The sequence below is a fragment of the Cydia splendana genome, chromosome 16 (genome assembly GCF_910591565.1).
Source record: "Cydia splendana chromosome 16, ilCydSple1.2, whole genome shotgun sequence".
In the NCBI taxonomy this organism is placed as follows: Eukaryota; Metazoa; Arthropoda; class Insecta; order Lepidoptera; family Tortricidae; genus Cydia; species Cydia splendana.
Genome location: NC_085975.1, coordinates 6291011 through 6318925, shown reverse-complemented (window position 1 = coordinate 6318925; position 27915 = coordinate 6291011). Strand labels below are relative to the sequence as shown.

The following is a 27915-nucleotide window of genomic DNA, read 5'->3' as shown; positions in this document are numbered from 1 at the left end:
ATGATGTTAGGCCGAGAGATATTGCGAAAATTTGAGTTGGGTCGACTATAACCTTTTAGAATTTTGAAAAGATCTTAAAGCTAGCAATTACAAACAATATAAAAAAAAAAATTGGTAGAAAAAGGAAAAATGTAGAACTGGAACAGCTGGTTGCGGTTGTTGGGTAGGAGCAGGTGCTGGCACGGAGGAACTGGAACGGGCTGCTCAGCGTCGTAGGCGGGTGGGTGTCTTGTCAGGTCCGGGTTTGAGCACGTTGGTGGCGCCAGTGTGAGGGGGCAGGTAGAGGAGCCTCACGGGGATGATGGGAATGAAAAGGCAGGATCCAGAGCGATGAGGGGTATTTATTATTTAAATAAAAAGGCACCTGTAACAATACAGGTTACGTGTTAACAGATAGGTATGTATAAAAACACTTTCGTAATTCAGAAGGTTAGAAATCAAATAACTTACAATATGTGCCTTGGTGATGATGTAGATATATATCTGGAAGGTGTGCAGGGCCACAAAACGAGCACTATACTGAACTGCACGCACTTATGAATTATTACGTTTACTAATAAAAATCACACTTAAACGGTCGTGTTTAGAAACTTGAGAAGTACAGTCTGTTAGATTAAATGATGTTTATCGATCAGAGTATGTGATCGAACTGAAAATAAAAATCATTGAATGGAATTTGGAATAGGATTTGAATTTCAAAAGGGAATTTAGAATTTGTATGGTGCCAGAAATAGTATGAAGGTCGATAGTGTAACGCTTCGTTACACGCACCGTTACAATATACATGTCAGATTATTTAAAATAGACAGCGGTAGCCAATCTAAGATTACGTTCAGCCGTACCCTCATGAGACACAATTTAAAGCGTTTACCTACTTGGCACAATAATCTCTTCGTACAGTCGTTTGTACGGATTAAACTTTGGTTAAAAAAAAAACATTTCTTTTAATATATTTATTCTCCCCAAATTCCACCATACGACTATAAAATGTCCGACTAACATACAGTAGGTACACGATTACTATCAGTTTCAAGTAATTGTCCAGCCTAACTTGAGCTCTCGAAGCTTAACCAGTCCCTTCGGTCCGGCAGTTTATTATTCTGGTCACGTTAGGCCATAGACTAACTCTCACAGACTCCGAATCCTCTGACCCCGACTTAGCCCGTGTAGAAATCCTGTCCCCCACCCCCACGTCTACCGTACCTACTAAATTTATCCCCTAGTTCCTCCTTAGTGGGTAATGCCTAAGTTGGATTTAGATTTAGAGTCACGCGGATGACCATCAGAAATCCCCTTGATTTCTTCCCTTCAAATAAGGGACACCTATAGTTATAGTCCGACAAGGAATTGTAGAAAATTATTGAGGGCGTCACTTCATTACGTACTGTCATATTTTTGACGTCAAATGGCATGCATTGTTGACATGGCAACAATTAGTACCTATGGAAATATTTTAGTTCCATTTTATTTAGTTTCTACTATTTTATGTCGCACTATATTTAGGTGTTTTTATAAGTAACTAAGCTGTGCATTCTCTCTCAAAAGCACCATTTATGGTTTAAATAATCTTTATTACTTATTATTACATTACGATACAAGTGGGAAAAGTAGGAAATTCACAACAAGTTCGATAAATTAAAACACGACCGAAGGGAGTGCGGCAAAGTAGCACCATATTATGTACCATCACGCTCCGCAATTGTTGCGCTATTTAGGGTCCTAGCTAAATTGGTTGTTCAATACTTACGCTATAGAATTTCCAATTTAGCAAGAACTCTAAATGGCATAACAATCCCGTGTGGTGACTGTACTTACATATGTAGGCAGTTGCGTTTCTTTCTTTGCACTGTCATTCATAATCATAATCATTTATTTATTGCATTCACGTACCTACAACATAATAAGTAACTACAAAGTAGGAGTATATGTGAAATATGAACCCGAGCAAGGTGTAGATCATCAATCATCACATTAGGCTGACAAGTAAACATTATGTTTCAGAATCCTCTCTTTGCGTCGTTGTCACTTTTGGGTTCACTGTAAAGGGGCCCACTGATTACCAGTTCGCCGGACGATATCGGCCTGTCAGTTAAACGGAAAATTTGACAGCTCCGAACAACTGACAGGCTGATATCGTCCGGCGAACTGGTAATCTGTGGGCCCCTTATTCACGGTTACGGCGGTTATGTTTAAGATTTGTGTTTTTGTGACTCTTTTATGTTTAAAATTTGCTAATATAAACTATGCATGGCTTCAGTATGAACGGGTATTAATTTGATATCCCTACAAAACTTCGTATTAGTCACTAGACAGTGACCATAAACTTAATGACGTATTAGAAAAACTATGAAATACACATTTCAACAGTTCTCAATACGGAACCCATGTGAACCGGCACACTCTTAGTAACTTTATATTTTCTATAAATTCCCGTGTGTATGAGGCGTGGCACAGTAAACTTACGTTTCCTTCCTATTATTACTGTCATGCAGTCAAACCTTCACTAGGTAAGTACTCTTTTTAGTCATCATATGTCGAATAAAGGTGGTGGTTTTGTTCACCATGCATTTCTCTCTACCATATTTAATTAGTATTTTAACCAAGTTCGAGCCCACTTTGGCAGTCACGGCTTCTTTAATTGCAAATTCTGAGTTCGAATACCAAAAGACAACTTCTATAGTATGGCAACAAGCTGATTTCGACCTAGTAACAAAATTCCTGGCAATTTACCAAGGAAGTGTAGAAACAATTCACATGTACGAGAACCAGGACCGATTTATAGACATACAACAAGCGATCCTCTTTGTAACGTCATCCTACGAATTCCATAAATTTGTGGCGAATTTAACTAAAAATGTTACTTCATCGAGCAAAGTCGTGACAGTTGTAACGAATCCCATCCCAGATCTCAGTAATATTACGGAGATAGCTTGGAAATATTATATTACGGATTTCATAATACTGATTCAAAATGAGAACCAATCTGCAGCGTACACGTACTATCCTTACAGGGATAATAAGTGTGGAAACACTAGTCCTCTTAAAGTGGATTACAAAGAAAACTTTTTCCCGATTAAGTTTAAAAATTTACTTGGATGCCAAACTCGGGTGGGGACCTGGGCAATAGCTTTTATGCCCTACTTTAACGTGAAATGTGGCAACGGTTCACATTCTTTCTTTAAAGGAATCTTTGGTAACCTGTTCACGATAATAGCCCAACACATGAATACTACAGTGAAAGTGTCATGTGAGAATTACATAAAGATCACACATTCGTTGAATGAAGGAAATATCCATGTCCTCACGCCTGTGGTACTCTTAGATTGGCATACTTCGACATACCAGACTACAGGAATAATTCACATCTTTGAGTTGGTTTGGTGTGGACCCCCGCAGCGAGAATTCCACGTTTGGATTAAAGTGTTAGTGCCTTTCATGAATATAATTATAGTTCTGCTCTGTGCCGCATTTATAGTGCTTGTAGTGCTACTAAAGATCATTAGCAAGATTGAACCAATCAACAAGAGCTTCCACATAGTCTGGAACATCTTAGCGATTCTTTTAGGGCAACAGGCTGAATATGTAACAAAATCTCGCTTGATGAATTTCCTTTTTTTGCTTTGGATTTGGTTCAGTATGGTGGTAACCACTGCTTATAATGGGCTATTGGTAAAAGGTTTGCAGACGAAACTTCTGGAGCCGCGGTTCGACACAGTTGAGAATGCTGTTCATTTAGTAGACGGCTATGGAGGAATCGAGTGGTATAAAGAATGGTATAAAGGCACTCCTATTTGGAACAGATTTGAGACGATCACCTTAGATGAAGAAGTCAAAAACGTGCGTCGCATATCGCAGGGTAAGAGATACCTTCAAATGAATGAAAGATTGATATTGTTAGGATATCGTTTACAAATTTTGAAGCGCACCGCAGGTGTTGAGTATTCCACGACACTTGTTCGCGCCCGATGGGGAGGGGGGGTAATAATGAAAACCGCGCAGAGCAGGCTGATAGAAGCCGGTATTTTACAGAAAATCATTCGAGATGAGGAACTTGCGGTTGCCAGTAGACAAGCTAAGCTGAGGAGAAACTCTTCTGACACGGATGCTGGACATTTAGACATGGTAAAGCTTAGCTCTTGTTTCTTTTTTTTAGGGATTATGTGCCTGGTGTGTTGTTTAATTTTACTATTTGAGATTGTTCATCATTGGCTCCAGAAGCCGAATGTCAAAGGAAAATTTCAGGCTAAACTGTTTTAAGTAGGTAGCAGTAGGTAGTATTAGTTTCTCCAGGAACTTGGTATTAAACGGCGTCTTTCTTCCAACGTCCAGTGTCGTATTCTCACTTTCTTTGGACATATTACACGTCGAGACGATACATCTGTGAAACGACTTGTAGTGCAGTGCAAGGAAAAGTCGACGGCACAAGGCGCGGTAGGTCACCAATGCGTTGGTCACACCTAGTCAAAAATGCATTCAATGAATCACCAGTACAGTACGGGAAGAATGGCGACGGATTGTGAAGCTTGCCACCGGCCCTGATATCACGACCACGACCACTCTGACAAGAGTGTAATGACAAAGAAGAAAAAGTAGTAACCTAAAAGAAAAAGTCCATATACGTATGAGGATTAATTTATTATAATCCTCATATAGTCACAAGAATGAGACAAAAATGTAGGAAAATGTTAATAAAGTTTCATTCAATAAAACAATTGTTTTATTTTGGTAGTCAATAAACGTGGATCTCATAAGTCATAAATCACTAAAACAGCGTCAATGTGATCGTGACGTGAGTCATCTTATTTGAGCTGATTTTTATTTTGTTGTCGATTTCTTGTCGTCAGATTTCGATAAAATTTGGTGGATAGATAGTTCCATATTCTGTACAATAGGTATTTTAAGCACAACTTCACCGTCCTAAAAAATCTTCCTTTGAGTTACGAAAATGTATGGTCTTTTCGTAATTCAAGGGAAAATTACCCTCGTTCTGGGCGGAATCAATACGAAATCCCAAGCTCTTCAAACTTGCCTGTATTTTATCTAAATCTACCTAAAGAAAAAAATAATTCGACAACAAAAAAAAAGAGATGAAGCATGCGACATTGTAAACACATCTTTTCTATACTTTCTCATAGTACCTACTTAAGATCAATGTGGCTAATTCCGTCATAGGGACTATTCCGTCCACTAGCGTTTTTCTCGAACAACGAACAATATTGATAATTTTGTCGACAAAGCATTTTTTTTTCTACGATTGAAAATCAAAGATATATACGGCCGTGGACGGAATAGCCCCTATGATGGAATTAGCCACATTGACCGTACCTACTTAAAGTAAGTAAGTAAGTGATCTGTTCACTAGGGTCACTATCATTACCATTGTGTAAGGCAAGTGATGGATCAGCGCTTGAGGGCCGTCAGGATTGAAGACCATATTAAATCAGAATGTTACAAGTCCAGTTCAATTTCAGTCAAGTTTAGTACTTATTCTCATAGCCGTATACGTTCAAATCGCGTAAACTTTGATGCGTACTTCGGCGAAAGAGTACGGATATCCAAAATGGCGTAACTTTCGTGTTATACATGTTTCGACATGTCCTTTTTATACGGAGGTGCATATAAGTCAGTTTTAGAGAAATAACGCAATTTGTAGAAGTTGCCTAAAGCGTAGTGTGATAGAGATATCCTTACAAACTGAAATAAAGCTAAAATGTAGTATAGTATGGGGCAAAATTAATGTGAAGCGAATAGAAGCGTATGTATGCACCCTTCATCTGAGTTCATTAAGCAGTTTTATTTTTATTTTATTTAATTTTAAGTTTACTTGAAAAAGTCTCAATAAACCATTTATCCATCCATCCGTCCATATAATTCGTAGGATTTTACATGATATATGTTTTACTACAAAATAATAATATAGAAAAAAGCAAACTCTAAATTCAAGATCGAATGGCGTGCCTGTGCCCACTACTAGTTCTGTAATAATGTTACTTTTATCGCCATCTACCGTCGAGTAGCAGAACTAAACGTGGCGGTTAAACACGTTGGTCGGTTCAGTAAGTTTATATTAGGTACTGTGGTTTTTTATATCACATCGATGGCAAACAAGTATAAGTATATAAGTCTTGTGCCTTAAATTAAATAGTCATTTATAAACTGGACCTTGCTTACTAAATGATATGGGTAAAATAAAAGATTTTATTGATATTAGAGACATTAAGTACAACCTACCTTATATAAACAAATTATTATTCTACGTATTTTTCAGTTTATTTTGAATACTACCCTTGTTATAACTGCATTAGGAAGCTTAATATGTAAGATTACCGTCATCCCTGATGCCTTTTAACGCTATCGGTTACTGCCCCTAAACAAAAAAACACGCTATCCCTTTTAAATTGACTCATTTCTTTTTTCTGCGGCCCTACAAACGATACGGGCGCGGGTGTAAAGTCACCGGAACCTAAACGTCGTATCTCAACGACAATATCAAGGCAATTAGGTCTTATTGTGCCTGAAGGGTAGAAGGGCCACCTGTGGCGCCGCGAGTCCTGCCCATTGGGACTAATTTGTCAAATCCGCACCATCTAAAAACCGATTGGTTAGGAGGTTTTGATTTGTAGGACGCGATTGTCATAGTGTTTTTTTGTGGTAGGTACCTAGTTATTTGATTGTAATATTTATAAATGTATAAGCGCTTGCACCATCCCACTAATCCGGGGTTAACCGGTTAAACCGTTAACCCAGAGTCAAATAAAATTGTACTGGTAACCATGGTAACTCCAGGTTTAACCGGTTATCCCCGGGTTAGTGGGATAGTGCTAGTGGCCCTTAAGGGTTAAATGGTTTACCCAATTTATAAACAATTACAAGCCTCGATTATAAGCTATAGGGATCGACCGTGCCCGTTAGAGGGTCTGCCATGTTGTGGCCTGAATCGGAAACATATTATGTGCACATGTACATTGCCAAAGCAAGTGCTACCATCTACCGTTCTCGTCGGTATGTTTCTTTGTGCATATAGTAGGTTCTGCCATCTTGTGGGCTACATCGGAAGCATAAACGACACATTTACGCCTCGCGCCAAAAATCTGACGGCTCCTATGCTGCCCCCTATAGTTCATGCACGGGGCCTATAAGCTAATAACTTACCTTACAGGATCCCTGTACACAGATGGCCCTGTAGCCGGGCTTGGTGCACGGGGTACCGTCAGTCACGAGGGCAAGGGAGGCGTAAAACTGCTGACCGCGGGGCCGGCAGTTCAGCGTGCAGGGAGAGTCACCTGGAACGTACAAAAATTTGGTTGATAACTGGGATTATATAGTATTAATGAGACTAGTTGTTAAAATCAAATACAAATTAATCGTCACATTCAATACCTACGCAAAGGTCATGTACTTAAACCGACATGTTTAGTCAATATTTAGTTTAGTAAATATTAGGTAATCAAAAACGATAGAGTACAAATTCAAAGTCAAGTTTTTGTTTTTCCTGTCAATATAAATCACTCAACTGTTATGTAACTTTAGGCTAAAGGGTATCCCAAATTATTTGGTTTTTTAACTGCTATATTTCACGGATTCCTATAGGTACTATCCTAGATTTTTTTTAATTCACGATTCACAATTTATTTTTCCAAACTGCAGTTGGTAGTTAGTACACTCAAAACCGTATGTACGTACCGTACGTACGTGCGTCAAAATGCGCATTTCAAACTAAAAGCGTTGTTTTCAGCCCGGTAACTATCATCATAGTTTCCGACAAATTGACATTGTCACAACTCTCCTCGGAAAGGAAATAAATCAGTGTTTGACGAAGCATCTTGTTTTTTAAACACCTCTTCTTTTTCTTGCCCTTATCCTACGTTATGTGTGGTCGGTACCACAAAACATGTTTTTCTCTTCCATTCCTCTATCTTTCGTTTCGTCACCTCAGCACTCCTTTCTTTCTCATATCCTCTTTCACACAATCCATCCATCGTTTTTTGGGTCTACCATTCGTCTTTTCAATACACCTACCAAAAGGCGACGCACAGAGCTCGACATTAGGCGTGATGAGCTAAAGGCCAGACCACCTGTGGCCATCACGTATAATTACGTCGGAGGGGTGCTGACTTGCAGCGAATGTGGCCGCACATTTGCTGCAAAGATTGGCTACGTCAGTCACCTGAGAGCGCACCAGCGAAAACGGCTAGGAGATGATGATGACACCTACCATCAACATAGGGCACCCAGGTGTAGAACCTCCCTCGGAACGGCCGCCGGTCATACACAGCACATTGTTCGGCGCGCGAGTCTCGCAGTGGGCCTGGACACGGCTGGAAATAGTAACAAGAAAAAATGTATATAAGTGCATATTTGTGTTTTGTTACATTTGTAATAATAAATAACAATCAAATAATCGTTCATGTGGATCGGGCGGAAGGGGATGGATGACCCGTGGATATCCAGTGAAAACAAAAAAGATATTTATCTTATATTATGGTTTAGAGATTATTTTAGATTCCGTCATTGGACAATCATACATTAAAAATCGACTTGTAGATAAATAATTTATTTAACTCTCTATAACCTTTTCGTAGTTCGTCTTTATTATCCTTCTCTTAAAACTAAAAGACACACATTACCCTGCATTACGAGTACATGGGACTTACAGGCCTATTCGGATTTCGAGATAATCACAAGATCTTGAGACGATTTAGAGATCAACTAGATCTACATTAGATATCGACTAGATGTGACTTGGATATATAAGTCATAACTTGTCGAAATCGTTCAAGAGGACCTCCAGAATCGCGGAAACGTCAAATTTGACATATCTATCTTACAAATATCTTTAAATTATCCGTATCGTAACTTGTTGAAGTCTAGTAGAAATCTAATTCATTTTCCGAATCGAGCCGTTATCTTAGAATTATATACACTCATGTTATCTCGGCATTCTTTGCGTTGTCATTCATTTTACTATGGAAATTGACAATAACATCGACGTGTCGGAGCAGTAGTGCAGCTGCGGTCAGAAATGGAATGTTACCTTTAAGGTGACAGTCCATTTCCAACGACAGCAGCACTACCATTCATTTTACTATGGAAATTGACAATAACACCGAGGCGTTTGTACTAGTAGTACAGCAGAGCTGCGGTCAGAAATGGAATGTTACCCTTACACTTACACTCAAGGCACAGAATAAGTAATAGTATTATCATACTCATGGTACCGCCTAACCAAACCAGGGCAGTTAGGATCCCGGCTCAGAATCTCGAGAGCTCTACGCAGCTGTTCCATGTTTCGAACTTTTTCCCCTCAGTATAAAAGGCAGGGTACGATTAGCATCAAATATGACATACCTCAGTGTTACACTCATGGTACTGCCTCGCCAGGCCGGGGCAGTCAGGATCCCCGCTCGGAATCTTGAGAGCTTTACGCAGCTGCTCCATACTCCGTATCAACTTATTTCCCTTTATAGAAAAGACAGGAATGCTGATAGTGACGATCCTGCGGCGCTCCTCTACAAGGCGGAGTCGGCATTCGTTGGTGGTTTTAGACGGTAGTCCTACCACTGGTTAGTCTGCTATCGCTCCTGATTCCCCCGGGCCAAATGGCATGCGTAAACGTATTTCCCCAACGTTAAAAATAGGGTACGATTAGCTTTAAAATATGACATACCTCAGTGTTACACTCATGGTACCGCCTCGCCAGGCCGGGACAGTCAGGATCCCCGCTCGGAATCTCGCGAGCCCTTCGTAGACGCTCCGTGCTCCGAATTAGTTTCCTTCTCTTTCTACTGCGTCGCATTCTGTAAATTAAATTGGTTTTATTTTAGTAAAGCATTTTAACAGCTTTCTGATACTGGTAAGACTAAGTTTAACAAAAATTCAGCATCCCAGGCTACATCTAGGTGGCATTAGGAAACCTCCTTTACAATATCTTCGGTTAAAGTAAAGTAGGTAAAGTTGCAAACCTCGTAACTTCAATTGAAGGAAATAAGGAACATGCGACTTTAAAGGATGACTCACGTTAGACCGGGCCGTGTCCGGGCCGGAGCTTCCGGCGCATCGTTTTCTATGGAAAGCATCACGTGATCACCTGTCATGTCATAGAAAAGTAAGCCCCGGAAGCTAGTTCTATAATAAAATCAAATATCATTTATTTTCAGGCAACTAAAGCTCATAGACATATATCTTACGATACAAACTACCATACATACAATAATAAATTCTAAAAAACCTAATAAATTAAAGATCACTTTGGCGACACAGTTAAAAAATAGGTACCTAAAGTTTCATTCGAAGAGTTGCGAGGTTGGCGATTTCAACCGACGATATTATTATATTGATCGCGAAACTATATGAACTCAAAATCATCTTAACAAGCTGATGACGAAATTCGTAGAACCACTAACTAAGGACCTATAAGTACTAATAAGTTCCAATCGGTTAGACCGCCTGTGCTCAATATTTGCGTTATTAATTTTATCATTTCTCATGAAGTTGTTTGTCAACCATTGACGTATGTCTAAGGACTGGCCTTACGGGCAATAATAATGGGACATGAACGGGGCCAGTACCAGCGGTGTGCCACCGCTACAACGCGATTGGTCGTAACTAGTTGCGTTAGACTGCACGATTGGCTCGAATTCGTGAGTGACACCGCTGAACTACAATTTTTAGTGCCCGTAAGGCCCGTCCTTAGATATACGTCAATGTTGTCAACTAATAGGTACAGTCAGCAGCCAGAGATAGAGATAGAGACAAGGATATTGGATAAACATGATTTTGTTAGGAAACTTACAGCAGAAAATCACTGTTTCTATGTTATCACATAACTTGTTACTCTAGCTGCTAGAGCAACAAGTTAGGTGATAACATGGAAACAGTGATTTTGGCTCAAAATACAAATAAAGTCAGCCCAGACGGGGAAATATTTCGTATGTTCAATGTAATTCATTTCTCATTTAATTTGTGTGGTGTGGACGCAACGTGTACAGACCAGTCCCTAAACTAGACATTTATGTTGACAATTAGGTCAGAATTTAAATAATTATGTATTCAATCCCATCTATCGTCCACATGTACAAAATTAAATCACCAATTTTAGATTTATGTCGACAACCAAGTTCTTAAAATAAACAACTTGCCCCCAAACCTGCATACTAACATTGAAATTTGTCGATTTCGCATCCGCACCTCCCGATTTGATCGGTAACAACACAATCTTACAATCGAATCAACCACAAAGATAAAAGTCTCGTCACATTCATATAAATCGAAATCGTTTGTGACCCCTTTATAATTAACACATGGGTAGTAAGTGCAATATCTTACTTATCGATATCATTTTATCGACATATACCGTGACTATTTTATCTTTGCTTATCCTGGTATCATTTTATTTGTCAAACTCATGTCAAATTAGTTCGCGAGATTCTGGAGGCGACCTTAGTATTGTTTAGCTATTATCGTTACGTATTTCCTACATGAGACTGCTGGCAGCCAAAACCGAATCCTTATTGCGTATAACGTTTATTTATGTTAATAATATTAACTAGCCAAATTAAAGGCAAAGAATTCTTATTAGAAAACAATCATGACAATAATTACCATTTTATTACAACGTTGTCTTGCAACGAACAAATAAATCACATAAAGTTTCATCTCATACTACAATTTTTTTTTAATTCTTGTGAAATTGCTATGAAACCAATGATTCTTCTATTTATTACATTAGCATTATTTTAAATTACTAAGCACAGTAAAGAAGATAGTAAATAATCATGGTATAATAATATACTCCGCCTGGTACTCTATTCCGAGATTCGCGTATGACCTAACTGACACGGGCCTACGTCATCATGCTGTTTGCAGGTTCTCAAACTTTAAAATGTGGGAGAATTTTAACCAACGGTGAAAATTATTTTAAAGGCATTAATTTTAAGTTATTCATGTAGAAACATAGTAAAATAAAACAAATCTAATGTATTAAATTAAACTTTATTTATCTATACAAGAGAAACTTTTGAAAAACGAATTCACAGTTACACATTAATTACCAAGCTTACGACGTGAAAAGTTTGGAAAACACTGCGACTGCTGACACTGAGCGAGAAGGAAATAACAATTAACTACGCGTTCGACAAGGATGACGGTCAGGGCATGAAGTTATCTAGATCCGAATTGTCAAATGTGACAGCGCTATCCTGTGTTGCCAGTAATGTAAACAGAATAACCCGAACGTCTGAAATTTCTTTCGTGAATCGGAAGATATTGCTAACGAATAATTAAAAATGACGTGTTATTGTAAAATTTAAGATAAAATACATATAAATGAAAATTATAAAATTATAAAGAAATATTTTAACTTATTAACCATAGGTATAATGTACCCATGTAACATGTTATGCTGATATAAAGTGGCAATGTTATTGTGACGTAGGCCCGTGTCACTCTGGGAATAGAAGACCATGTTTTATTAGACCATGGTAAATAATCAACAATCGGTTGACAAGTCAACGTCAATGCCACACTTCAACCCGCTACCTACCACAGAAATAGCTACCTACTTGAATAAAAAGTTTGTTCAAGGAGTATTCACTTCATTCAAAATTAAAGTAAAGTATTAATGCAAACTACCAACCAAAAGATAACTAATTTCAGCAAACTCGACAGACTACGCATTACTGTTTACTGGCTGGTAAGATATGAAGCTATTAAGCACAAAAAAGAAAATAAATTGTTTTGACGTAGATTGTCTCGTAAATCGTTGTCGATAACTTCCGCACACAATTCCAAAACCATCAAGTTCTCAGGAACTAGCCGAAATGATTTTAATTTATGGCTAAACTGGACGAAGTGGGCGTAGGGTACGTTTACAAACTTATACCAAACTCAATGTCAGCTATTATTGACAGCAGTTTAAAAGTTCTGTTATCAGTTGTGACGTCACGCCAGTAAGGCAAAGTAGCGATACATTGCGTGCTGAATTATTTTGTGTGGGAAAAAAAATAGTTAACGTGTTTTTTTCTTGCAATATCGGTCCAATAGCACTAACGCCTACGTCTGGTTAAAATTTGAGGTAATATTAAAAATACACGCTGTAGAGATAGTGAGATAGTGAGAGAAATACCGCAACTACTTAACCAAATGCATATTTTTTGACGACCGGTCTGGCCTAGTGCGTAGTGACCCTGCCTATGAAGCCGATGGTCCCGGGTTCGAATCCTGGTAAGGGCATTTATTTGTATGATGATACAGATATTTGTTCCTGAGTAATGGTTGTTTTCTATGTATTTAAGTACCTATATATTATATATATCGTTGTCTGAGTACCCACAACACAAGCCTTCTTGAGCTTACCGTGGGGCTTAGTCAATCTGTGTAAAAATGTCCTATAATATTTATTTATTAAGTATTTATTTATATTATGCATACGAAGAAATTTTGAATGTTAATATGTAAATAAATATGTACCCATACCCATAAACACAGCTGACCGCCTGACCGTGTTCCCGTCATCCGATTGTGGTCAGGGATTTCTCCAACGGTAGTACCGTCTGATTGGCGTTTGTTCCGTAAACCTTAAGGTATCGGATGTACGACCTTTGGATGCTTTTATTGTTAACCCAGACCACACATAGGGAGATAACGGGAAATTTTGTAGAATTACAAGGAACTAAGAATTCTAAATGTACAGAGCCCAGCGGAATGTCCAGCATTGATATGATGTTGCTTAAGATGTAAGTAAATAAGTATTTACAACTACAAAAGAAAACAAAATCAATACACACCTGATTTACAATGTGAATAAAGGTAGCGGCAAAATGCCTTCAGGGAACGAGTTTTAAATTGAAATCAGAATACGTACTTTGTTAGATGAAATGTTCAATTATATCACTGTCAGTTTGTAATAACACTAATAACAATCAGACAACAGTTCAATTGAATTTATAGCAAATACAAGACAAAAGAATGTAGCAATTACTATGATGCCGCAGGCTGCAAAAGGGCTTAAATTAAATGAGTCAGATGTTTTCGGTGTCGAATATTTTGTTACCATCAATCAAACGTATTCGCCCAAGCGTGCAGTCAGTTGCAACATTTTGTAAACAAGGTAAATGGCAAAATAACTAAACCTGTTAATAATAGGTATATGACTGTAAAGCTTTTGGGAATAGAAATTCTAAATCTGATCCTATGCTAGTGGTACCAATCGCATGTCGGAAAGTACGTGTTTCTGTTATGACCAGCGTATAGGTACCGTTGTATTTGCTATTAAAAAAAAACCGGGCAAGTGCGAGTCGGACTCGCGCACGAAGGGTTCCTTACCATAATGCAAAAAAAAAGCAAAAAAAAACGGTCACCCATCCAAGTACTGACCACTCCCGACGTTGCTTAACTTTGGTCAAAAATCACGTTTGTTGTATGGGAGCCCCATTTAAATCTTTATTTTATTCTGTTTTTAGTATTTGTTGTTATAGCGGCAACAGAAATACATCATCTGTGAAAATTTCAACTGTCTAGCTATCACGGTTCGTGAGATACAGCCTGGTGACAGACGGACGGACGGACGGACGGACGGACGGACGGACGGACGGACGGACGGACGGACGGACAGCGAAGTCTTAGTAATAGGGTCCCGTTTTACCCTTTGGGTACGGAACCCTAAAAATTACATTCTAAGACAGTGCTGTCTCATCAAGTCATCACGCATAGCAAGCGTAAATGATATTGGATAATCACTTAGACTTTGAATTTGTAAAATGAGTTTATATACTTTAGCGCCTAATTTAAAAATCTGTAGATTTAATCACATTCCAAACAAAGCTTTTTCTACTGGATAATGCAGGAACTTTTAATGTATTAAACTCAACAGGTATGGAAAGACCACCTCCATAAGTATCTAATCTGGATGATTATACAAGATGCGTAAGCGCATACCATACACTATAGAAAGAATTACATTGTTTTAGCTATATTACATCCCGACGGGGGTCACATATTACTTTTGTGCAGTAATTAAAACGATACAACCGTGGACGTGGCGTTGTCTATACGCCGCCTACATATAATTGGTTTTGATATCGATCTGTCTGTCGTGATACTGATGATGGCTATTGAGTGAGACTTACTTTTGTATTATTAAAGCGCATAGAATAGGTTAATGAATTTCAATATTATCGGTCTGAAATTACTTTTCATTCAACAAAATTCTAACAATCTATTAGAAAATTTCAAACATTGGAGTTTTTGGGTACAGTGCAACTTTATGGCGTTTTAGCAGATATGTTTCAGAGGTTGATTTGGTAGTAAGTACTTAATGTATTTAAGTACTACACTAAACATATTTGTTTTACTGACTCGTAGGAATAGAAATACCGTTTCCCATAAAATGTACTATAAGAATTATAATAAGTAGAACCAATACTTTGGTATTACGTCATTAGTTTAACTACGCTAATAAATACCAGAAACTAAACAATTGACCTATTTAATTAAATTCAAATTAGTGTATTTATTTTTGCGATTCGCACAACTTAAATCATAATTCGGCCCGCAATAAATTTGTTATTTGGCTGAACAGTTGGCCAAACGCATAAACTTAATCGTAAACCATCAAATAGTTCCTAACACTAATTACGAGCATTTTAACCAGGGCCTCTAAATGCCAATTTACTCCTACACACGTTTTGTTGTTAACACGGTATTCGACTTTTAGGCAGACGGTGACTTGGCAGTTTAGGCTGTGGAGAAATATTTTTCACACGATATTTAAGCTCTGTTGTTAAAGCGGAGATGTTCCGTGTTAGAAAAATGCTGAAGAGAATTGTTTATTATAAATAAAACATACCTACGTGTGTGTAAGGTAGTTGCAACTTTGAAACTAATTTTCGTAGTACATTTATTTACAAGAATTACAAGATTAGTAGGAACCCAGTAAGTTATAAATAAATAAAAATTATTACCTATAAAGTATGCTGATTTCATAAAGAAAGATGATAAAGATAATTATGCACCGTGAACGGCAACGTCTCTATATCCATTGGTACTTAATTGAATAAAAATACAGACAAAATATTTGTTTATAAAATGTTACTACCTATACCTTTTTACTAGACTTGCACTCTGTGCGATATGGAACAAAATTATATATTTTCATAGTGCAATATTCCGCTAAATAAAGTACTTAACAAAATTGCGTGTCGAACAAAAGATTAAAGACCGTGTAAACATAATGATAACAATCCATTGTACGCCAAAGAGCTCCAAATTGTACGTCAATCAGAACCTCAGACCAAAATCCGTGATAACCCGGTCGGGCACGGGCTTGTTCCATCTTTTAATCTTCAATATTACCTTAATTTGGCATGTTCCACGTGAAAAGGGCGGTAAGGTCAATTTTAAACGCATTTAGCCTTTGACTCTGTGTGTGGCGAAATAAACGGATTTAAACAGAGGAGGTAACATTGAATACAATAGTGCTCCTCTGTGGTAACAATATGTTTTTCTCAAACATGCAATGAAATATTGATGTTATGTTCCTTATAATAGGCTGCGAAATATGACGTTTCAGGTGCGGCTAGGACAAAAGGTCGTTAATGGAATTTCATACACATCTTACAGGCCTAGGCCGGCAAAGTCCTCTTTTTTAATTTTCATTTCACAGATATTTGTGACACAGCATCGTGGCATTCATCCATTTAAAAAAATTAGAGGCAGTATTTGCTTTATGGTTCGTAATCACAGTCTGCCACTACGCCTATAAAAAAAAAACAAAAAACAATGTTTGCTATAATTTGCAGTTTTATTTGTATAAAATCAACATGAACTTAATAAATAATACATTCTATAATTTTATAATTTTAAATTATAAATTTAACAACACAAATAAAAACATTTAAAATATTTCATCTAAACGTTAGCGGTAAAAAGGTCTACTCAAACACGCGTAGTTATATTTTTTAAATTGTTATGGAGGTAAAGTTGAAAAATATTCATTCTGTTTTATTGGATTTATGGTGCGTTGTTGATTTTTTGACTTTAATATGAGTTCCGACGAAATAATGAAATTAATATTAATTGTAATCGTAGGCGTTGGAATTGGCAGCGTAAGCAGAATTGATTTTAATATCTTGTTGCCTCTGCCGCCAAGTCAAAGACGAAGTATGTATATGGTTGCTTATGGCAATTTTATTATTTGAGAAACTAAGAAATATGGCTTACAGTTTATTAGAAACAGTTTTGTGGCATATTTTAAATGGATGTAACTACAAATTCGTCAACACTGTGGAAATTATACTTATTTACTCCGTGCATAAAGCAACGATGTATGTGAAACATGATATCAACATGAAAGACTATGTAAACTTATGTGACGAAAACGACAGTCAGACGAATACAAGGCGAAAAAATCAAAGATACATGAAAATATACGGGTAGTAAAAATACACGACTCGTGTAAAACATACGCGTGATAATGATATAGGTACGTGTTGGTTATATTTTGGGTATACTTTACTTTTAGTTTTTTCTGTAAATAAAACTTGGGTTTCGTGGATTTTTTATTTTATTTATTTCATTGCATGTTTGAGAAAAGCACTATACATACCTCGGCGGGAAATGGGGTTGCCCGCGCTCAGACCTATCCGGCCTCGCTTCGCTCGGCCGTCTATATGTCTTCGGCCGGCAACCCCTTTCGTCCCGGCCTCTGTAGTAATGTACTATTAAATAGTCAGTGAAGCTGTGGTAAAGTGAAGTGTGCGATAATTAATTTTACTACTCGTCGACTGTAATTCTTGAATTAAGATTTCTTATACCAAACTGCAATTGGGTATTTTTAATGTATGGGCTCCCAACTCAACTATTATATTCATTTCGATACAGTTTAGTCAACTATAATGAAATTTACCAACACAGCTCGCCGCGATCGCGATCAAGAGGACGAAACCAAACCATAGCTCAAAATAATTATTTATTTTAGGTTGTATAGTAGAAACAATTTGCTTCATAAGTCAGAAACGCGCATGTGACACCCTTAATATAGCAACATCCATAGCCTACGAAAACCACTTAGCGTTGCTTGTTAGTCTCCATAGGCTACGGTGGCCGAAATCGAGAAAACAACTGTATAAAAATTTTATTTAGCGCGGAGCAAGTATTACCAGGGCCTCATGAGTTACGAGAAGGTGTTGTTGACCAGCCCGCCGGGTCGCGTACCAGTATGAAGGTATCGCGGCTGCTCGCATATTTTAGCTTTTGGTTTGGTTTGTTTGTATGATTCTACTAGTTTAAAGTATTATTTTTGTAGACGCGTAGAAAAAGTATTGTATACAATAGTGATATAATCAAGCTTTTCAATCTCGTACCTTACTTAGACAACTCAGCAAGCTTCGTTGTCTAAACACGGTACTCGACTGAAAAGCTCTCTATAATATATCACGATTGTATAAAATACTATTAATACCTATTCAAACTGGATCATTATGAAACTAAGGGACGCAATGACATTGTCACTCCTGGCGATATGACAATTCTGCAAAAGCAATTGTCAAGAGAAACATAGAGAGAGTTCAGAAGCGTTATCATGGCGGCATTTTTATCACCTGTCATGCCATGCTTCACTTTCGCACTTACGTATTTGTTGGAACGTGACAGGCATGGTGACAAATGATAAAGAGCCGACCATCTTGCCATACAGGCACCCCTGTGCTAGAGGATGAAGATATTTATGAGTATCTTAGACTTAAGAAGATTAACATTTACGAAACCCCGATGACAGCGTTTTCGAGTGCGTGAAATGAAAGTGTCACTCCGGTGGGTCGATGAGGCGGGACAGTCGTGTCGAATCCTAACAGCAACGCTCTTAGCATCGGTGGACCCTATGTCTTTGCAATAAAGTACATAAAGAATCAATTTATTATGTGGATGCTGGTACATCTCACTCTGACGGCCGTGATAAAATATTGGCATTTCTCGTTGATTGTCTTGACGGGTCGACGGTGTGGGTGTTAATATTTTATAGCCAAGTTTTGTAACACACCAAATACATTTCTATTGCTTTAGATTTTAAACTGTAGCCAAATACTTAACATTATTGTTTTATGTAGATTACATAGTTGATCCGATTACATTGACTAATCCTATACTAGTTACTAGTCACGGTTCTATATCGCGATAATTTTGGTAGGTTGAATATATACTGAGATCAATTGAAGAATGACAGTATTGTCTATCAGTTTATGAGGCGAACTGTACATCAAAGCGTGTCTTGATCATTTAGGTACTAAAACGAAATCATTTCCTAGGAACAGCTTGGTTCGTATAGAGATGAATTTATGATTAATAATGTAGTATCAATGGAGCTAACGATTTGCGAACCATTAGACCAACTAAACATTTCTCATTTATGTAGCTTTCCTAATGGAGCGTTTGTAATTTATGCATGTAAGTCATCTAAGGCAAAGTCTAAGAGCGATCTTTACAAAGTGAAGTAGGTTAAACTCTTACGAAGTAGGTAAGTAGGTATATAAAGTTACAGATTGATTGCTAAAATTGCAATAGTTTTGATTGAATATATTCATAGCTCCAGGTCAATTTGTCAAAAGGATTTATACCTTATAAATGCACATTCAACTGTTTTCATTGCGGAAGAAGTGGTCCTTAAATTAAGATGTCGAGAAAGGGCTGGTCGGTACCGTTTGAGTCCCTACTAAGGAACGATGTCGAGTTGTTCGAAGTGAGTTTTTGCAGAAGTTCATAAACAAAACAAAAACAAAAGTATGAAATGGAATAATAGCACGTAGGTATGTTTCAATTTGTTTTTAAGTTTCTGGATAGTCATTTTAGTTTTAAAAATCAATTATGATTTTTTTTTCTATCTGTTCGTATCAGAATTACGAGTTTCATATTTAGGTACAGATATTTTCCTTTAATTAGAATGCTCTTAAACGGATTATATCACTTATAATGTATTAAAAAAAAAACAATTAAGATGGCTGTCACCCATTGACCACAAACACTGTTAAGGTCGAAATGTCGGGATGTGTAATAGATTTATTATACGCGATATAATCCGTTTAAATAGTTTTATTCATGAATAAATATCGCGGTAACCGAAGACAATACTATCGCAAAAAAAACAGTGATCGTCCAAACGAATTTCTACCAAACAGGCATCTAACAGGTAATCTAGTTCCTTATTATTTTCACCGTATTCGGTACAGACATTTTAACTGTCGGAAGACGGAAAATCGTGTCCATACTATTTAAAAGTCAGTACCTAAAGGACTCGTAGTAGGGTTATCGACGCGTACGTCGGCGCGAAGGCTCTCCCGCGGTGGCCGGACTTTATCGATCACGCGCCGTATCATTAGATATCATTGTGATATATGATCGGGCGACCAAACGGTTAGGGCTGTCACTTGTACTAATTATTCAGGTTCATACTTTACATATCCGACATGTTTTGACTTTAATTTGTTAGACATTTTTAAATAATAAAAGGATTTTTTTTGTTTTGGAAGAAATAGATACCTATGGCTTTGCCAAACATTATCTACCTTTCAGTGTATATCTATTCTTTAGTTAGACATACAGTACTTACAGTAGAACAGGTCCTTATTATCAAGTCGAGATTATCTTCTTAATAATTTGAATAGTACAAAACGTGAAAACATGATTGAAAGATGTGTAGGTATAATAACGCTTTGTATTGTACATTTTAGCGAACAAAACTAATAACGTGCAATGCAATTTTAAGTAATACATATTACACTTACACATACATAATAACACACTTAACACAACCTGAAACGATTAAATACGTCATCATGTTTCAACCCTTAAAACGAAACAATTAAGACAATACCATACGAAACAAAGGAACAAATAAAATCGAAATATCTCGGTTGATCATCCTCACGCGTTGCCAGTCTGTTTGTAACAAGAATTTCGTTTTTAAGCGATTGAAATATTAGAATAGAGATGTGATAATTCTGCCTTATCTGACTTATCGGACCGTATATCCGTTAAGGTAAATGTTACAGGCTGTTTGGGGAAATAATGTTGTTTTCTGGTTCATTATTATCTATTAAGATAGTGCCATGATACTTAGATTTCGTTATCGATGTAACTTTGTGATTTGTTTTTTATTTATTATAGACGTTTGTTATTTAGTACATCTTCAGTTTAAGTTTTCAAGTAGGTATTAAATAACTTAAATATGGCATTTTAATGTTATTTGCGCTTTGTGTGTACAAATTTTGTCAAAAACGCAACTGCCTTATAATTCTAGAACTAAATACAAATAAATTATGACTAATTTGGGAAAATTTATCTGACACTAATCTGCCAAGTAAGCCTCAAAAAAGCTTGTTATAAGATTAGTGTGAAACTAGTTGGTTGAAAACATCCAAAACTCAGAAACAAAGTACCTATACTACATTGTAAAACTATCACATGAAATGCCATATAGATCGTGACATTCACGATGAACAGATTTGTCAAATCTAACCTTTAATAACATGACAATACGATTCAAAACACGCGTCTTCGTGAATGACACGATATAAATTCAGGGGAATAAAAAATTAAGTGAAAATCATAGCTAATCCTAACTAGCACTAGCGCTAATGTGTGTAGATGTTACAGCGTTGGGATGGTGGTACACCTGAAATTCAACGCAGAACTAATTTTATGGAGCTGAACTAATTAAAAACAGACTGTTAGTTCTATTAAATATCCCTTCGTTTCTAGAACAAGACTCCTTGTCCAGGAACTTACACAACTAGTAGGTACTTAATACCCACTATACGTTAATGGAAGTATTTATAAGATCGTAATTTTTTTGGTTATAGGAACTCCCTATCCCTGTGAAATTTAGCACAGAATCTAATGTCTAATTGAAGTACTTACAATGATATTTCATACATACCTATTAGATTTTTTTTCATAAAAAAATACCTACATATATTTAGCCAAATATTTTTTTAAACCATTGCTGAGACTTATGGCGTTATTCATAAACACGTTACTAGCCTGCATAAGCTATGAATCGTTTATCTTTATCTGTCATTTGACTTATGTATTTGTAAGGAAGGGATAAAACATAATTTAACTAATCAGGCCCGTAAAGTTTTATGAATAAGAGGGTTAGAAACTATTACTCAACTGTTACTTAGCAACTATTTGTCGTAGTGTCCGATACTCCGCGACGGCATCAGACCACAGAATAAATAATAGTACTAGGCACAGAAGACTCACTCTCTAACAAAACGCGTCTGTAACGATCAGGACAGATATGGCCGCTAGGTGGCGACAGCGCCACGCGCGGCTTATGGTTAGCCACCAAAATTGGTGTGGAACGGATGTACTTTTAGCTACCTGTAGCAAAGCGACGAAATCGTGGAGTGAGCCACGCCTGATCAGACTAAGCAGACGAGTGAGGAATGTGCCGTAAGCATTCATTAAGTATTGTGAGAACAAGGCTATCTGCCATCAGCACGACGAGTTACGTGTATTAAATACATTCCCAATTCAATTAAACGCATTCTCTTTTCTCTGTTAATAGAAAAAGATGAAAGAAAACAAGAAAACACACATCAGAAAAAATTAAGTCAAAAGCAGTATGAAATTACAGCTACATTTAAGATTTGGTATTGATTCGTGAAAAAGTATATATTATACTTCTTTCAGTGGATTGTATTGTTCCCTACTTAAGAAGTAATGGCATCAGTAAAATGAAACGCAAGTGTCTAGAAATTATGCGAGTGCGTTCGAGAAAGCGTAAGTGGTATTAAAAATGGCATAGAACTAGAAGGATAAGATAAGAAACTGTCTGTCTAATCTCTCTATCTATTTTTGACCAGTTTTTTAATGAAGAACATACATCCTAGCATTCCTAGCCTCAAGCTCTCTGTGCGAACGATTAGTATGGAATTGTAATACTAGGAAGGATCCCTGGGCAAGCACTGCCGCTCTTGCACGCGGACACGCCGCTCTTGCACGCGGACAAGCCGCCCCCACACGTCTTGGAGCACTTGCTCACCGGGCCCCCCGCGCTCCATGCGAACGTATTGATTGTCATACAATAATGGCACGTACTTAGAAGTATCCCTGGGCAAGCACTGCCGTTCCTGCACGGACACGTCGCCCCCGCACGACTTGGAGCACTTGCTCCACGGGCCCCACGCGCTCCAGGCGAACGTATTGATTGTCATATAATAATGGCACATACCTAGAAGGATCCCTGGGCAGGCACTGCCGCTCCTGCACGGACACGCCGCCCCCACACGTCTTGGAGCACTTGCTCCACGGGCCCCACGCGCTCCAGGCGAACGCCGTGCCGTTTGTTCGAGTTGCTTCTGTCGTTCGGGATACCTGGAATTATCGGGCATCGGTATAGATATGTTTAAATTACATGAAAAATTAAAAAAAATACCGTTTTGGGCGAGATTTGCACTTGCGACCTTGGACTTGGATTTTGAATTCATTATTTATAAAATATCCCCTCATAGCCGGAGGCACCGGTACTGTACTATATATATTAAGTAGGTAAGATACGTATACAGGGAAGTTTTCCAATGATTTTTATATTGATCGAAGCTGACGGCCTTCTAAATATTCCACTTGTCTGTAATTGGAGCCTCGCGATTGACAACGTTAGCGGCCTGGTACAATTTGTAGAAGTGGGGCTCTGAATTGATACTTCATGATATCAAATTACATCTGAAAACATACTAGCCTCATTGTACAAATTAGTTACAGTCGCCACTTTCTATATATTGTATGGTGTTTGTTTGAGAAACAATGTTCGAAAGATAAATAGCCGAACACAAACAATTTTTTCTGCATGAAAACGAAAGCTTGAAAACGTAAAATGACAAGTCAGTGGACCAAATAACAAACAAATATAACCAGCAAATATGTCACCAGTTGGCAAAAAATATGCAATTTGTGAGCTTTGATTGTCTAACGAGTTTGTGTCAATTCGAAAATTGTAGTTGATTTTTCCGTGACAACCATGACTTCTGAGGCCCATTTTTCAAAAGCTTGTAACTTGTAATACAAGTGGAAGTCACTTTTTGACAGCTTTTACTAGAAAGGGACTTCCACTTGTTTTACAAGTTACAAGCTTTTGAGAAACGGTCCCTTAACTCAAAATTGTACTGGAGTGATAGCTTAAGAACTGAAAATATATATACAAAGAGCTTGTGTTGTGTGTTTAGCAACTTCTGAATTCGAACGACGTCTTAGCCTACCACAACCGCATAACTTTCAATATTTCACGAGGCATTCAGAATTATTTCCAAACAAAATACCGCGTTACAAATACCCGTTACTTGATCTCTAAACTTGCTCTTTAGTCATCTGCTTATTATAACCAAGATTCAAAACATTGGATAAACTTACCGGCCTTAGCTCGCTCGTAAGCTGCGCCTGCACCAGTCTTTGGCAGATTGCAAGAGATCTGAAATATAAACAAAGCTGTTATTGACCAGTATCAACTTGACCTAAGGTTACGTGTGGTTTTGAGGGATGAGGGGAGCAAGTTATACTGGATTTGCGCTTACTCTTAAGACAAAATGTTGTACTAAATTGGCAGTATCATCGTCCAGTTTTAATTGACAATACGTAAACCGTATTACAAAGGCATAGGGTCCATAGGCAGTCGGTTAAGAGTGCTGCTGTTAATAGGTCTGTTCATGACAAGGCTTGCCGACAGCCACAGAACTGACGACTGTAAGTCTGACCTTCGATTACTAATAATTACAACGAATGCAAGGTTCAAGTTTTATTCTGGATATAAGGAGAAATACTTTGTGAATATAACAGTTAATTTATCATCCCTTTATGCAATGTCACGGATGACGAATGGTAAGCTTCTGACGATCGACTAATACAATGTATGAGGCACAAAGGAGTGTTTGTTTTTCAAGTAAACAACAGTGAGCGAAAGTGCTTTTCAGAGATCTATTGTCTTATATGATTTGTATATAAATATAATATTGATGAGTGAATTCCAAAGCGACTGTATTCCTGGGTTCTAGAACGAGTATCGTATCAATATTCAAATGGAATACTTGAACTAAAATTAAGCAAACAGGTAAGTTTCAAAATCATTTATTTATTGACTGTCGATAAAATATGACGTTCTTTCTTTGTGATATTTCAATTTTTTTATGATTATTCTGCTTTTTGATTATGACCTTAATCATATCTACGACTCAAACCAACCTAAAATTACCTAGGACGTGCTATCCAAACTGATTTTAACAATTTACTTTTCAAATTCTAGAAGCCATTAAAAATGTATTTAAGTATTGGGTATTATTCCCTTTAAAAATCGTTACCCTCGCTTCTTCATCGGTCGCGTAATAAATGCACATATTGCAAATGGCTGTTTTGTTAGTGTCAAATACGTGTGAGATTACCATTTCCGTCTTTGGCAGCGCCTCGGCCCTTTGAATACCAACTACTAGATAACATCGTGACTCGAAGGGCTCTAATGCTTTTATGAAATATTAATTGGCTCGATGATACTTTAATAGAATACCGACCGCCGTTGATCAGTGAAATCTTTAGAGACGATCTACAATCATTACGACACTGGGATTGGTGTTTGTTTTAATGTGGAAGTATAAGAGTAGATTTTAAAAGTGATCTCATTTGTCTGAAGACAGTCAATTTTATAAATGAGTCTTGTCAAGGTCGTACAATGACAATTTAGTACCTCAAGTATCTATTAAGACCCTAAATTAAATTAAATCAAGTTCCTAAGATGGACGTTTTATGGATAGAACTTAGGACTAGCGTCAGGGATAAGTAACAATTTGAACATTCATAATCATAATACCATGGAATAATAATACATGTGCACATTGGTGCATAAATGGATCCCAAGACTCAAACTCCATTGTTACTGCTTACTTTGAATCATTAAATCTGTGTTTATCGGTATTTATTATTCGCATTTCAATATTAGAATCAGCTTCCGCGTCCCATTCAAAGCCGTTCGGAAAGATTACTGGCCGAGGTTCTAGGTTAGCCATTATAATCTGAGCTTTATAGTTGTAACGAATGTAATAGAAATTATGCTATAGTCACAGAATAAGGAATAGTATTATCATACAGAAGTTACGTTAAGTTAGAATGGAATTACCTCACCTCGCGGCAGTAGATTGACAGTTTATTGACAGAATCTCAGTTCGGTTAGCAACATGATGACGGAAAGTTAAAAATGATAGTGTACAATACAATACAAATACTCTTTATTGCACACCTAATTATAGAAAACAATACAAAGAATACAGAAAAAAAGAGGTTAAACAACATGCGGTCTTAATCGCTAAAAAGCGTATTGCGACAAATAGGATAGAAAGCGCTAATCAAAACTTAAATAATGTTTGGAAACTGTCACGTGACTTTTCTTAGCATCTGTCATCCCGACATATCGTTTGGCGTTTATCGAGGTACGATTGTCAAGTTGCCTAGGCCCCATAAGACCCGCGAAAAACGAAAATCGAAATTTGTTTACCTGCCTCTCTTTCGCTCGAATATGCAAAAAACGATAGAGATTCGGATAATTTCGATTTACGGTTTTCGCGGTCGGCCCTCTGTGGTCGAGTGTATGCTTCATGAATGTATAGGCTGGAAGATAGCGGATCCCATCTAAGATTAGATAAATAGTATTACCATGAACAGTATGAGCTCTCTGATTACTGGCCGTTGTCTCTGTATTTATCTTTATCGACATGGATGTTCTATTGTAATAGGATGAAATCTAAATCGACATTGGCTAATAGTGTGGTCTCTAAAGCAATATCTAGGTAAAGGAGAAGTTATTTATGTTGGTTATATTAGTTTATTCAATCTAAAACAACATATATTGGTGCGTTATTTACATAAATAATCGAGCTTGCCCTCTGTAAGGTATTCAACGTTTAAGATGCCAAATTTCGTCAATCTGAACAGTTTTTTTATGTCTGGAAAAGGTACTAGTAGAACAAACAGACTTACTTTTGACTTAGGTATTTATATGTATAATTTGTGCATTACTATATAGGTACATATTAGTAGGGAGTTGATTTTTCAGAACTTTTCCAAATACTGAAATGTTTTCAAAATTAAACAAAAATTGCTTAGAAATATTACTTAATACTCATATTAATTATTCATAGTACCACGTGAACAAATAGCCGTAAAATAAACAAGACGCCTTTGTGGGACACTTGGAAATAGGTTGATAAACACTGAAGATTATGTGTTGAAATACGCTGACAAATCGTGGACTGACGGAACGTCACCAATAGCATTCTTCATTTTATTTCGGCAGCCATAAAAACTTACTTTGGGGAAGTTTTTGTTTTTAAATAATATGTAACATATTGGTTCCATTTCTTTTTTACACGTGCGAATGGGTATTTCGCAAATCATGTCGATTTAAAACATTCCCTTCGATCGTGTTTTATTTAAGTATTCCCCAGTCGTTACGAATTTCTTACTTTACGTAATGTATTAAAAATAAAAAAATATTGCACCCTCCATAAATAATAATATACTCCATTCAATATGATACTAACCCAACCACAAACTAGTAAAGTTTTTTTTATACTTTAAATGTAGGGATATGCATATCATTAGTACCTATCATTACAGTAAAACGCTGATTTTCGTATAGTTCGTTTTTTTAGCATTAGAAATAAGGTAAACAATCTTGATGTGTCTTTTAATTGAAAAACACATTTTAAAAATACGTTACGGCAAATATGTAACAATTAAGAATCTAATACGATCTTTTATATTCTTCTGCTTTCATAAGTAATAGTTATTGATTTTTAAAAAGCGTTTTCCAATTAAAAGACATGTCAAGATCGCTTACCTTCTTACAAGTTCTTTCTAATGCTAAAAAAAACGAACTATAGA

General features: G+C 37.0%; 2 protein-coding genes across 4 annotated transcripts in view; one reads left to right on the top strand and one right to left on the bottom strand.

Moving 5' to 3' along the window:
- Positions 1-27915, bottom strand: part of LOC134798144 (thrombospondin type-1 domain-containing protein 4-like) — a 179119-nt gene that overhangs the window by 87412 nt on the left and 63792 nt on the right. The window contains exons 3-7 of one of the 3 annotated variants that reach the window (XM_063770481.1): positions 24403-24460; positions 23228-23370; positions 9668-9797; positions 8216-8318; positions 7153-7283 (exon numbers count right to left, since the gene is read on the bottom strand). In XM_063770481.1, the coding sequence (XP_063626551.1) occupies positions 7153-7283; positions 8216-8318; positions 9668-9797; positions 23228-23370; positions 24403-24460 (565 nt within the window). Of the gene's footprint in view, positions 1-7152; positions 7284-8215; positions 8319-9348; positions 9461-9667; positions 9798-23094; positions 23192-23227; positions 23371-24402; positions 24461-27915 lie in introns of those variants that run through there. The other 2 variants (XM_063770482.1, XM_063770483.1) reach the window with 2 other exon arrangements.
- On the top strand, positions 2346-4257 carry LOC134798148 (uncharacterized). The gene has a single exon (XM_063770487.1). It carries the CDS (start codon positions 2563-2565, stop codon positions 4255-4257), a length of 1695 nt encoding a protein of 564 aa, XP_063626557.1. The 5' UTR covers positions 2346-2562.

Bases quoted from the DNA above. Each gene is read 5' to 3' on its own strand.
- LOC134798148 (XM_063770487.1), top strand. From the start codon at position 2,563: ATGCATTTCTCTCTACCATATTTAATTAGTATTTTAACCAAGTTCGAG.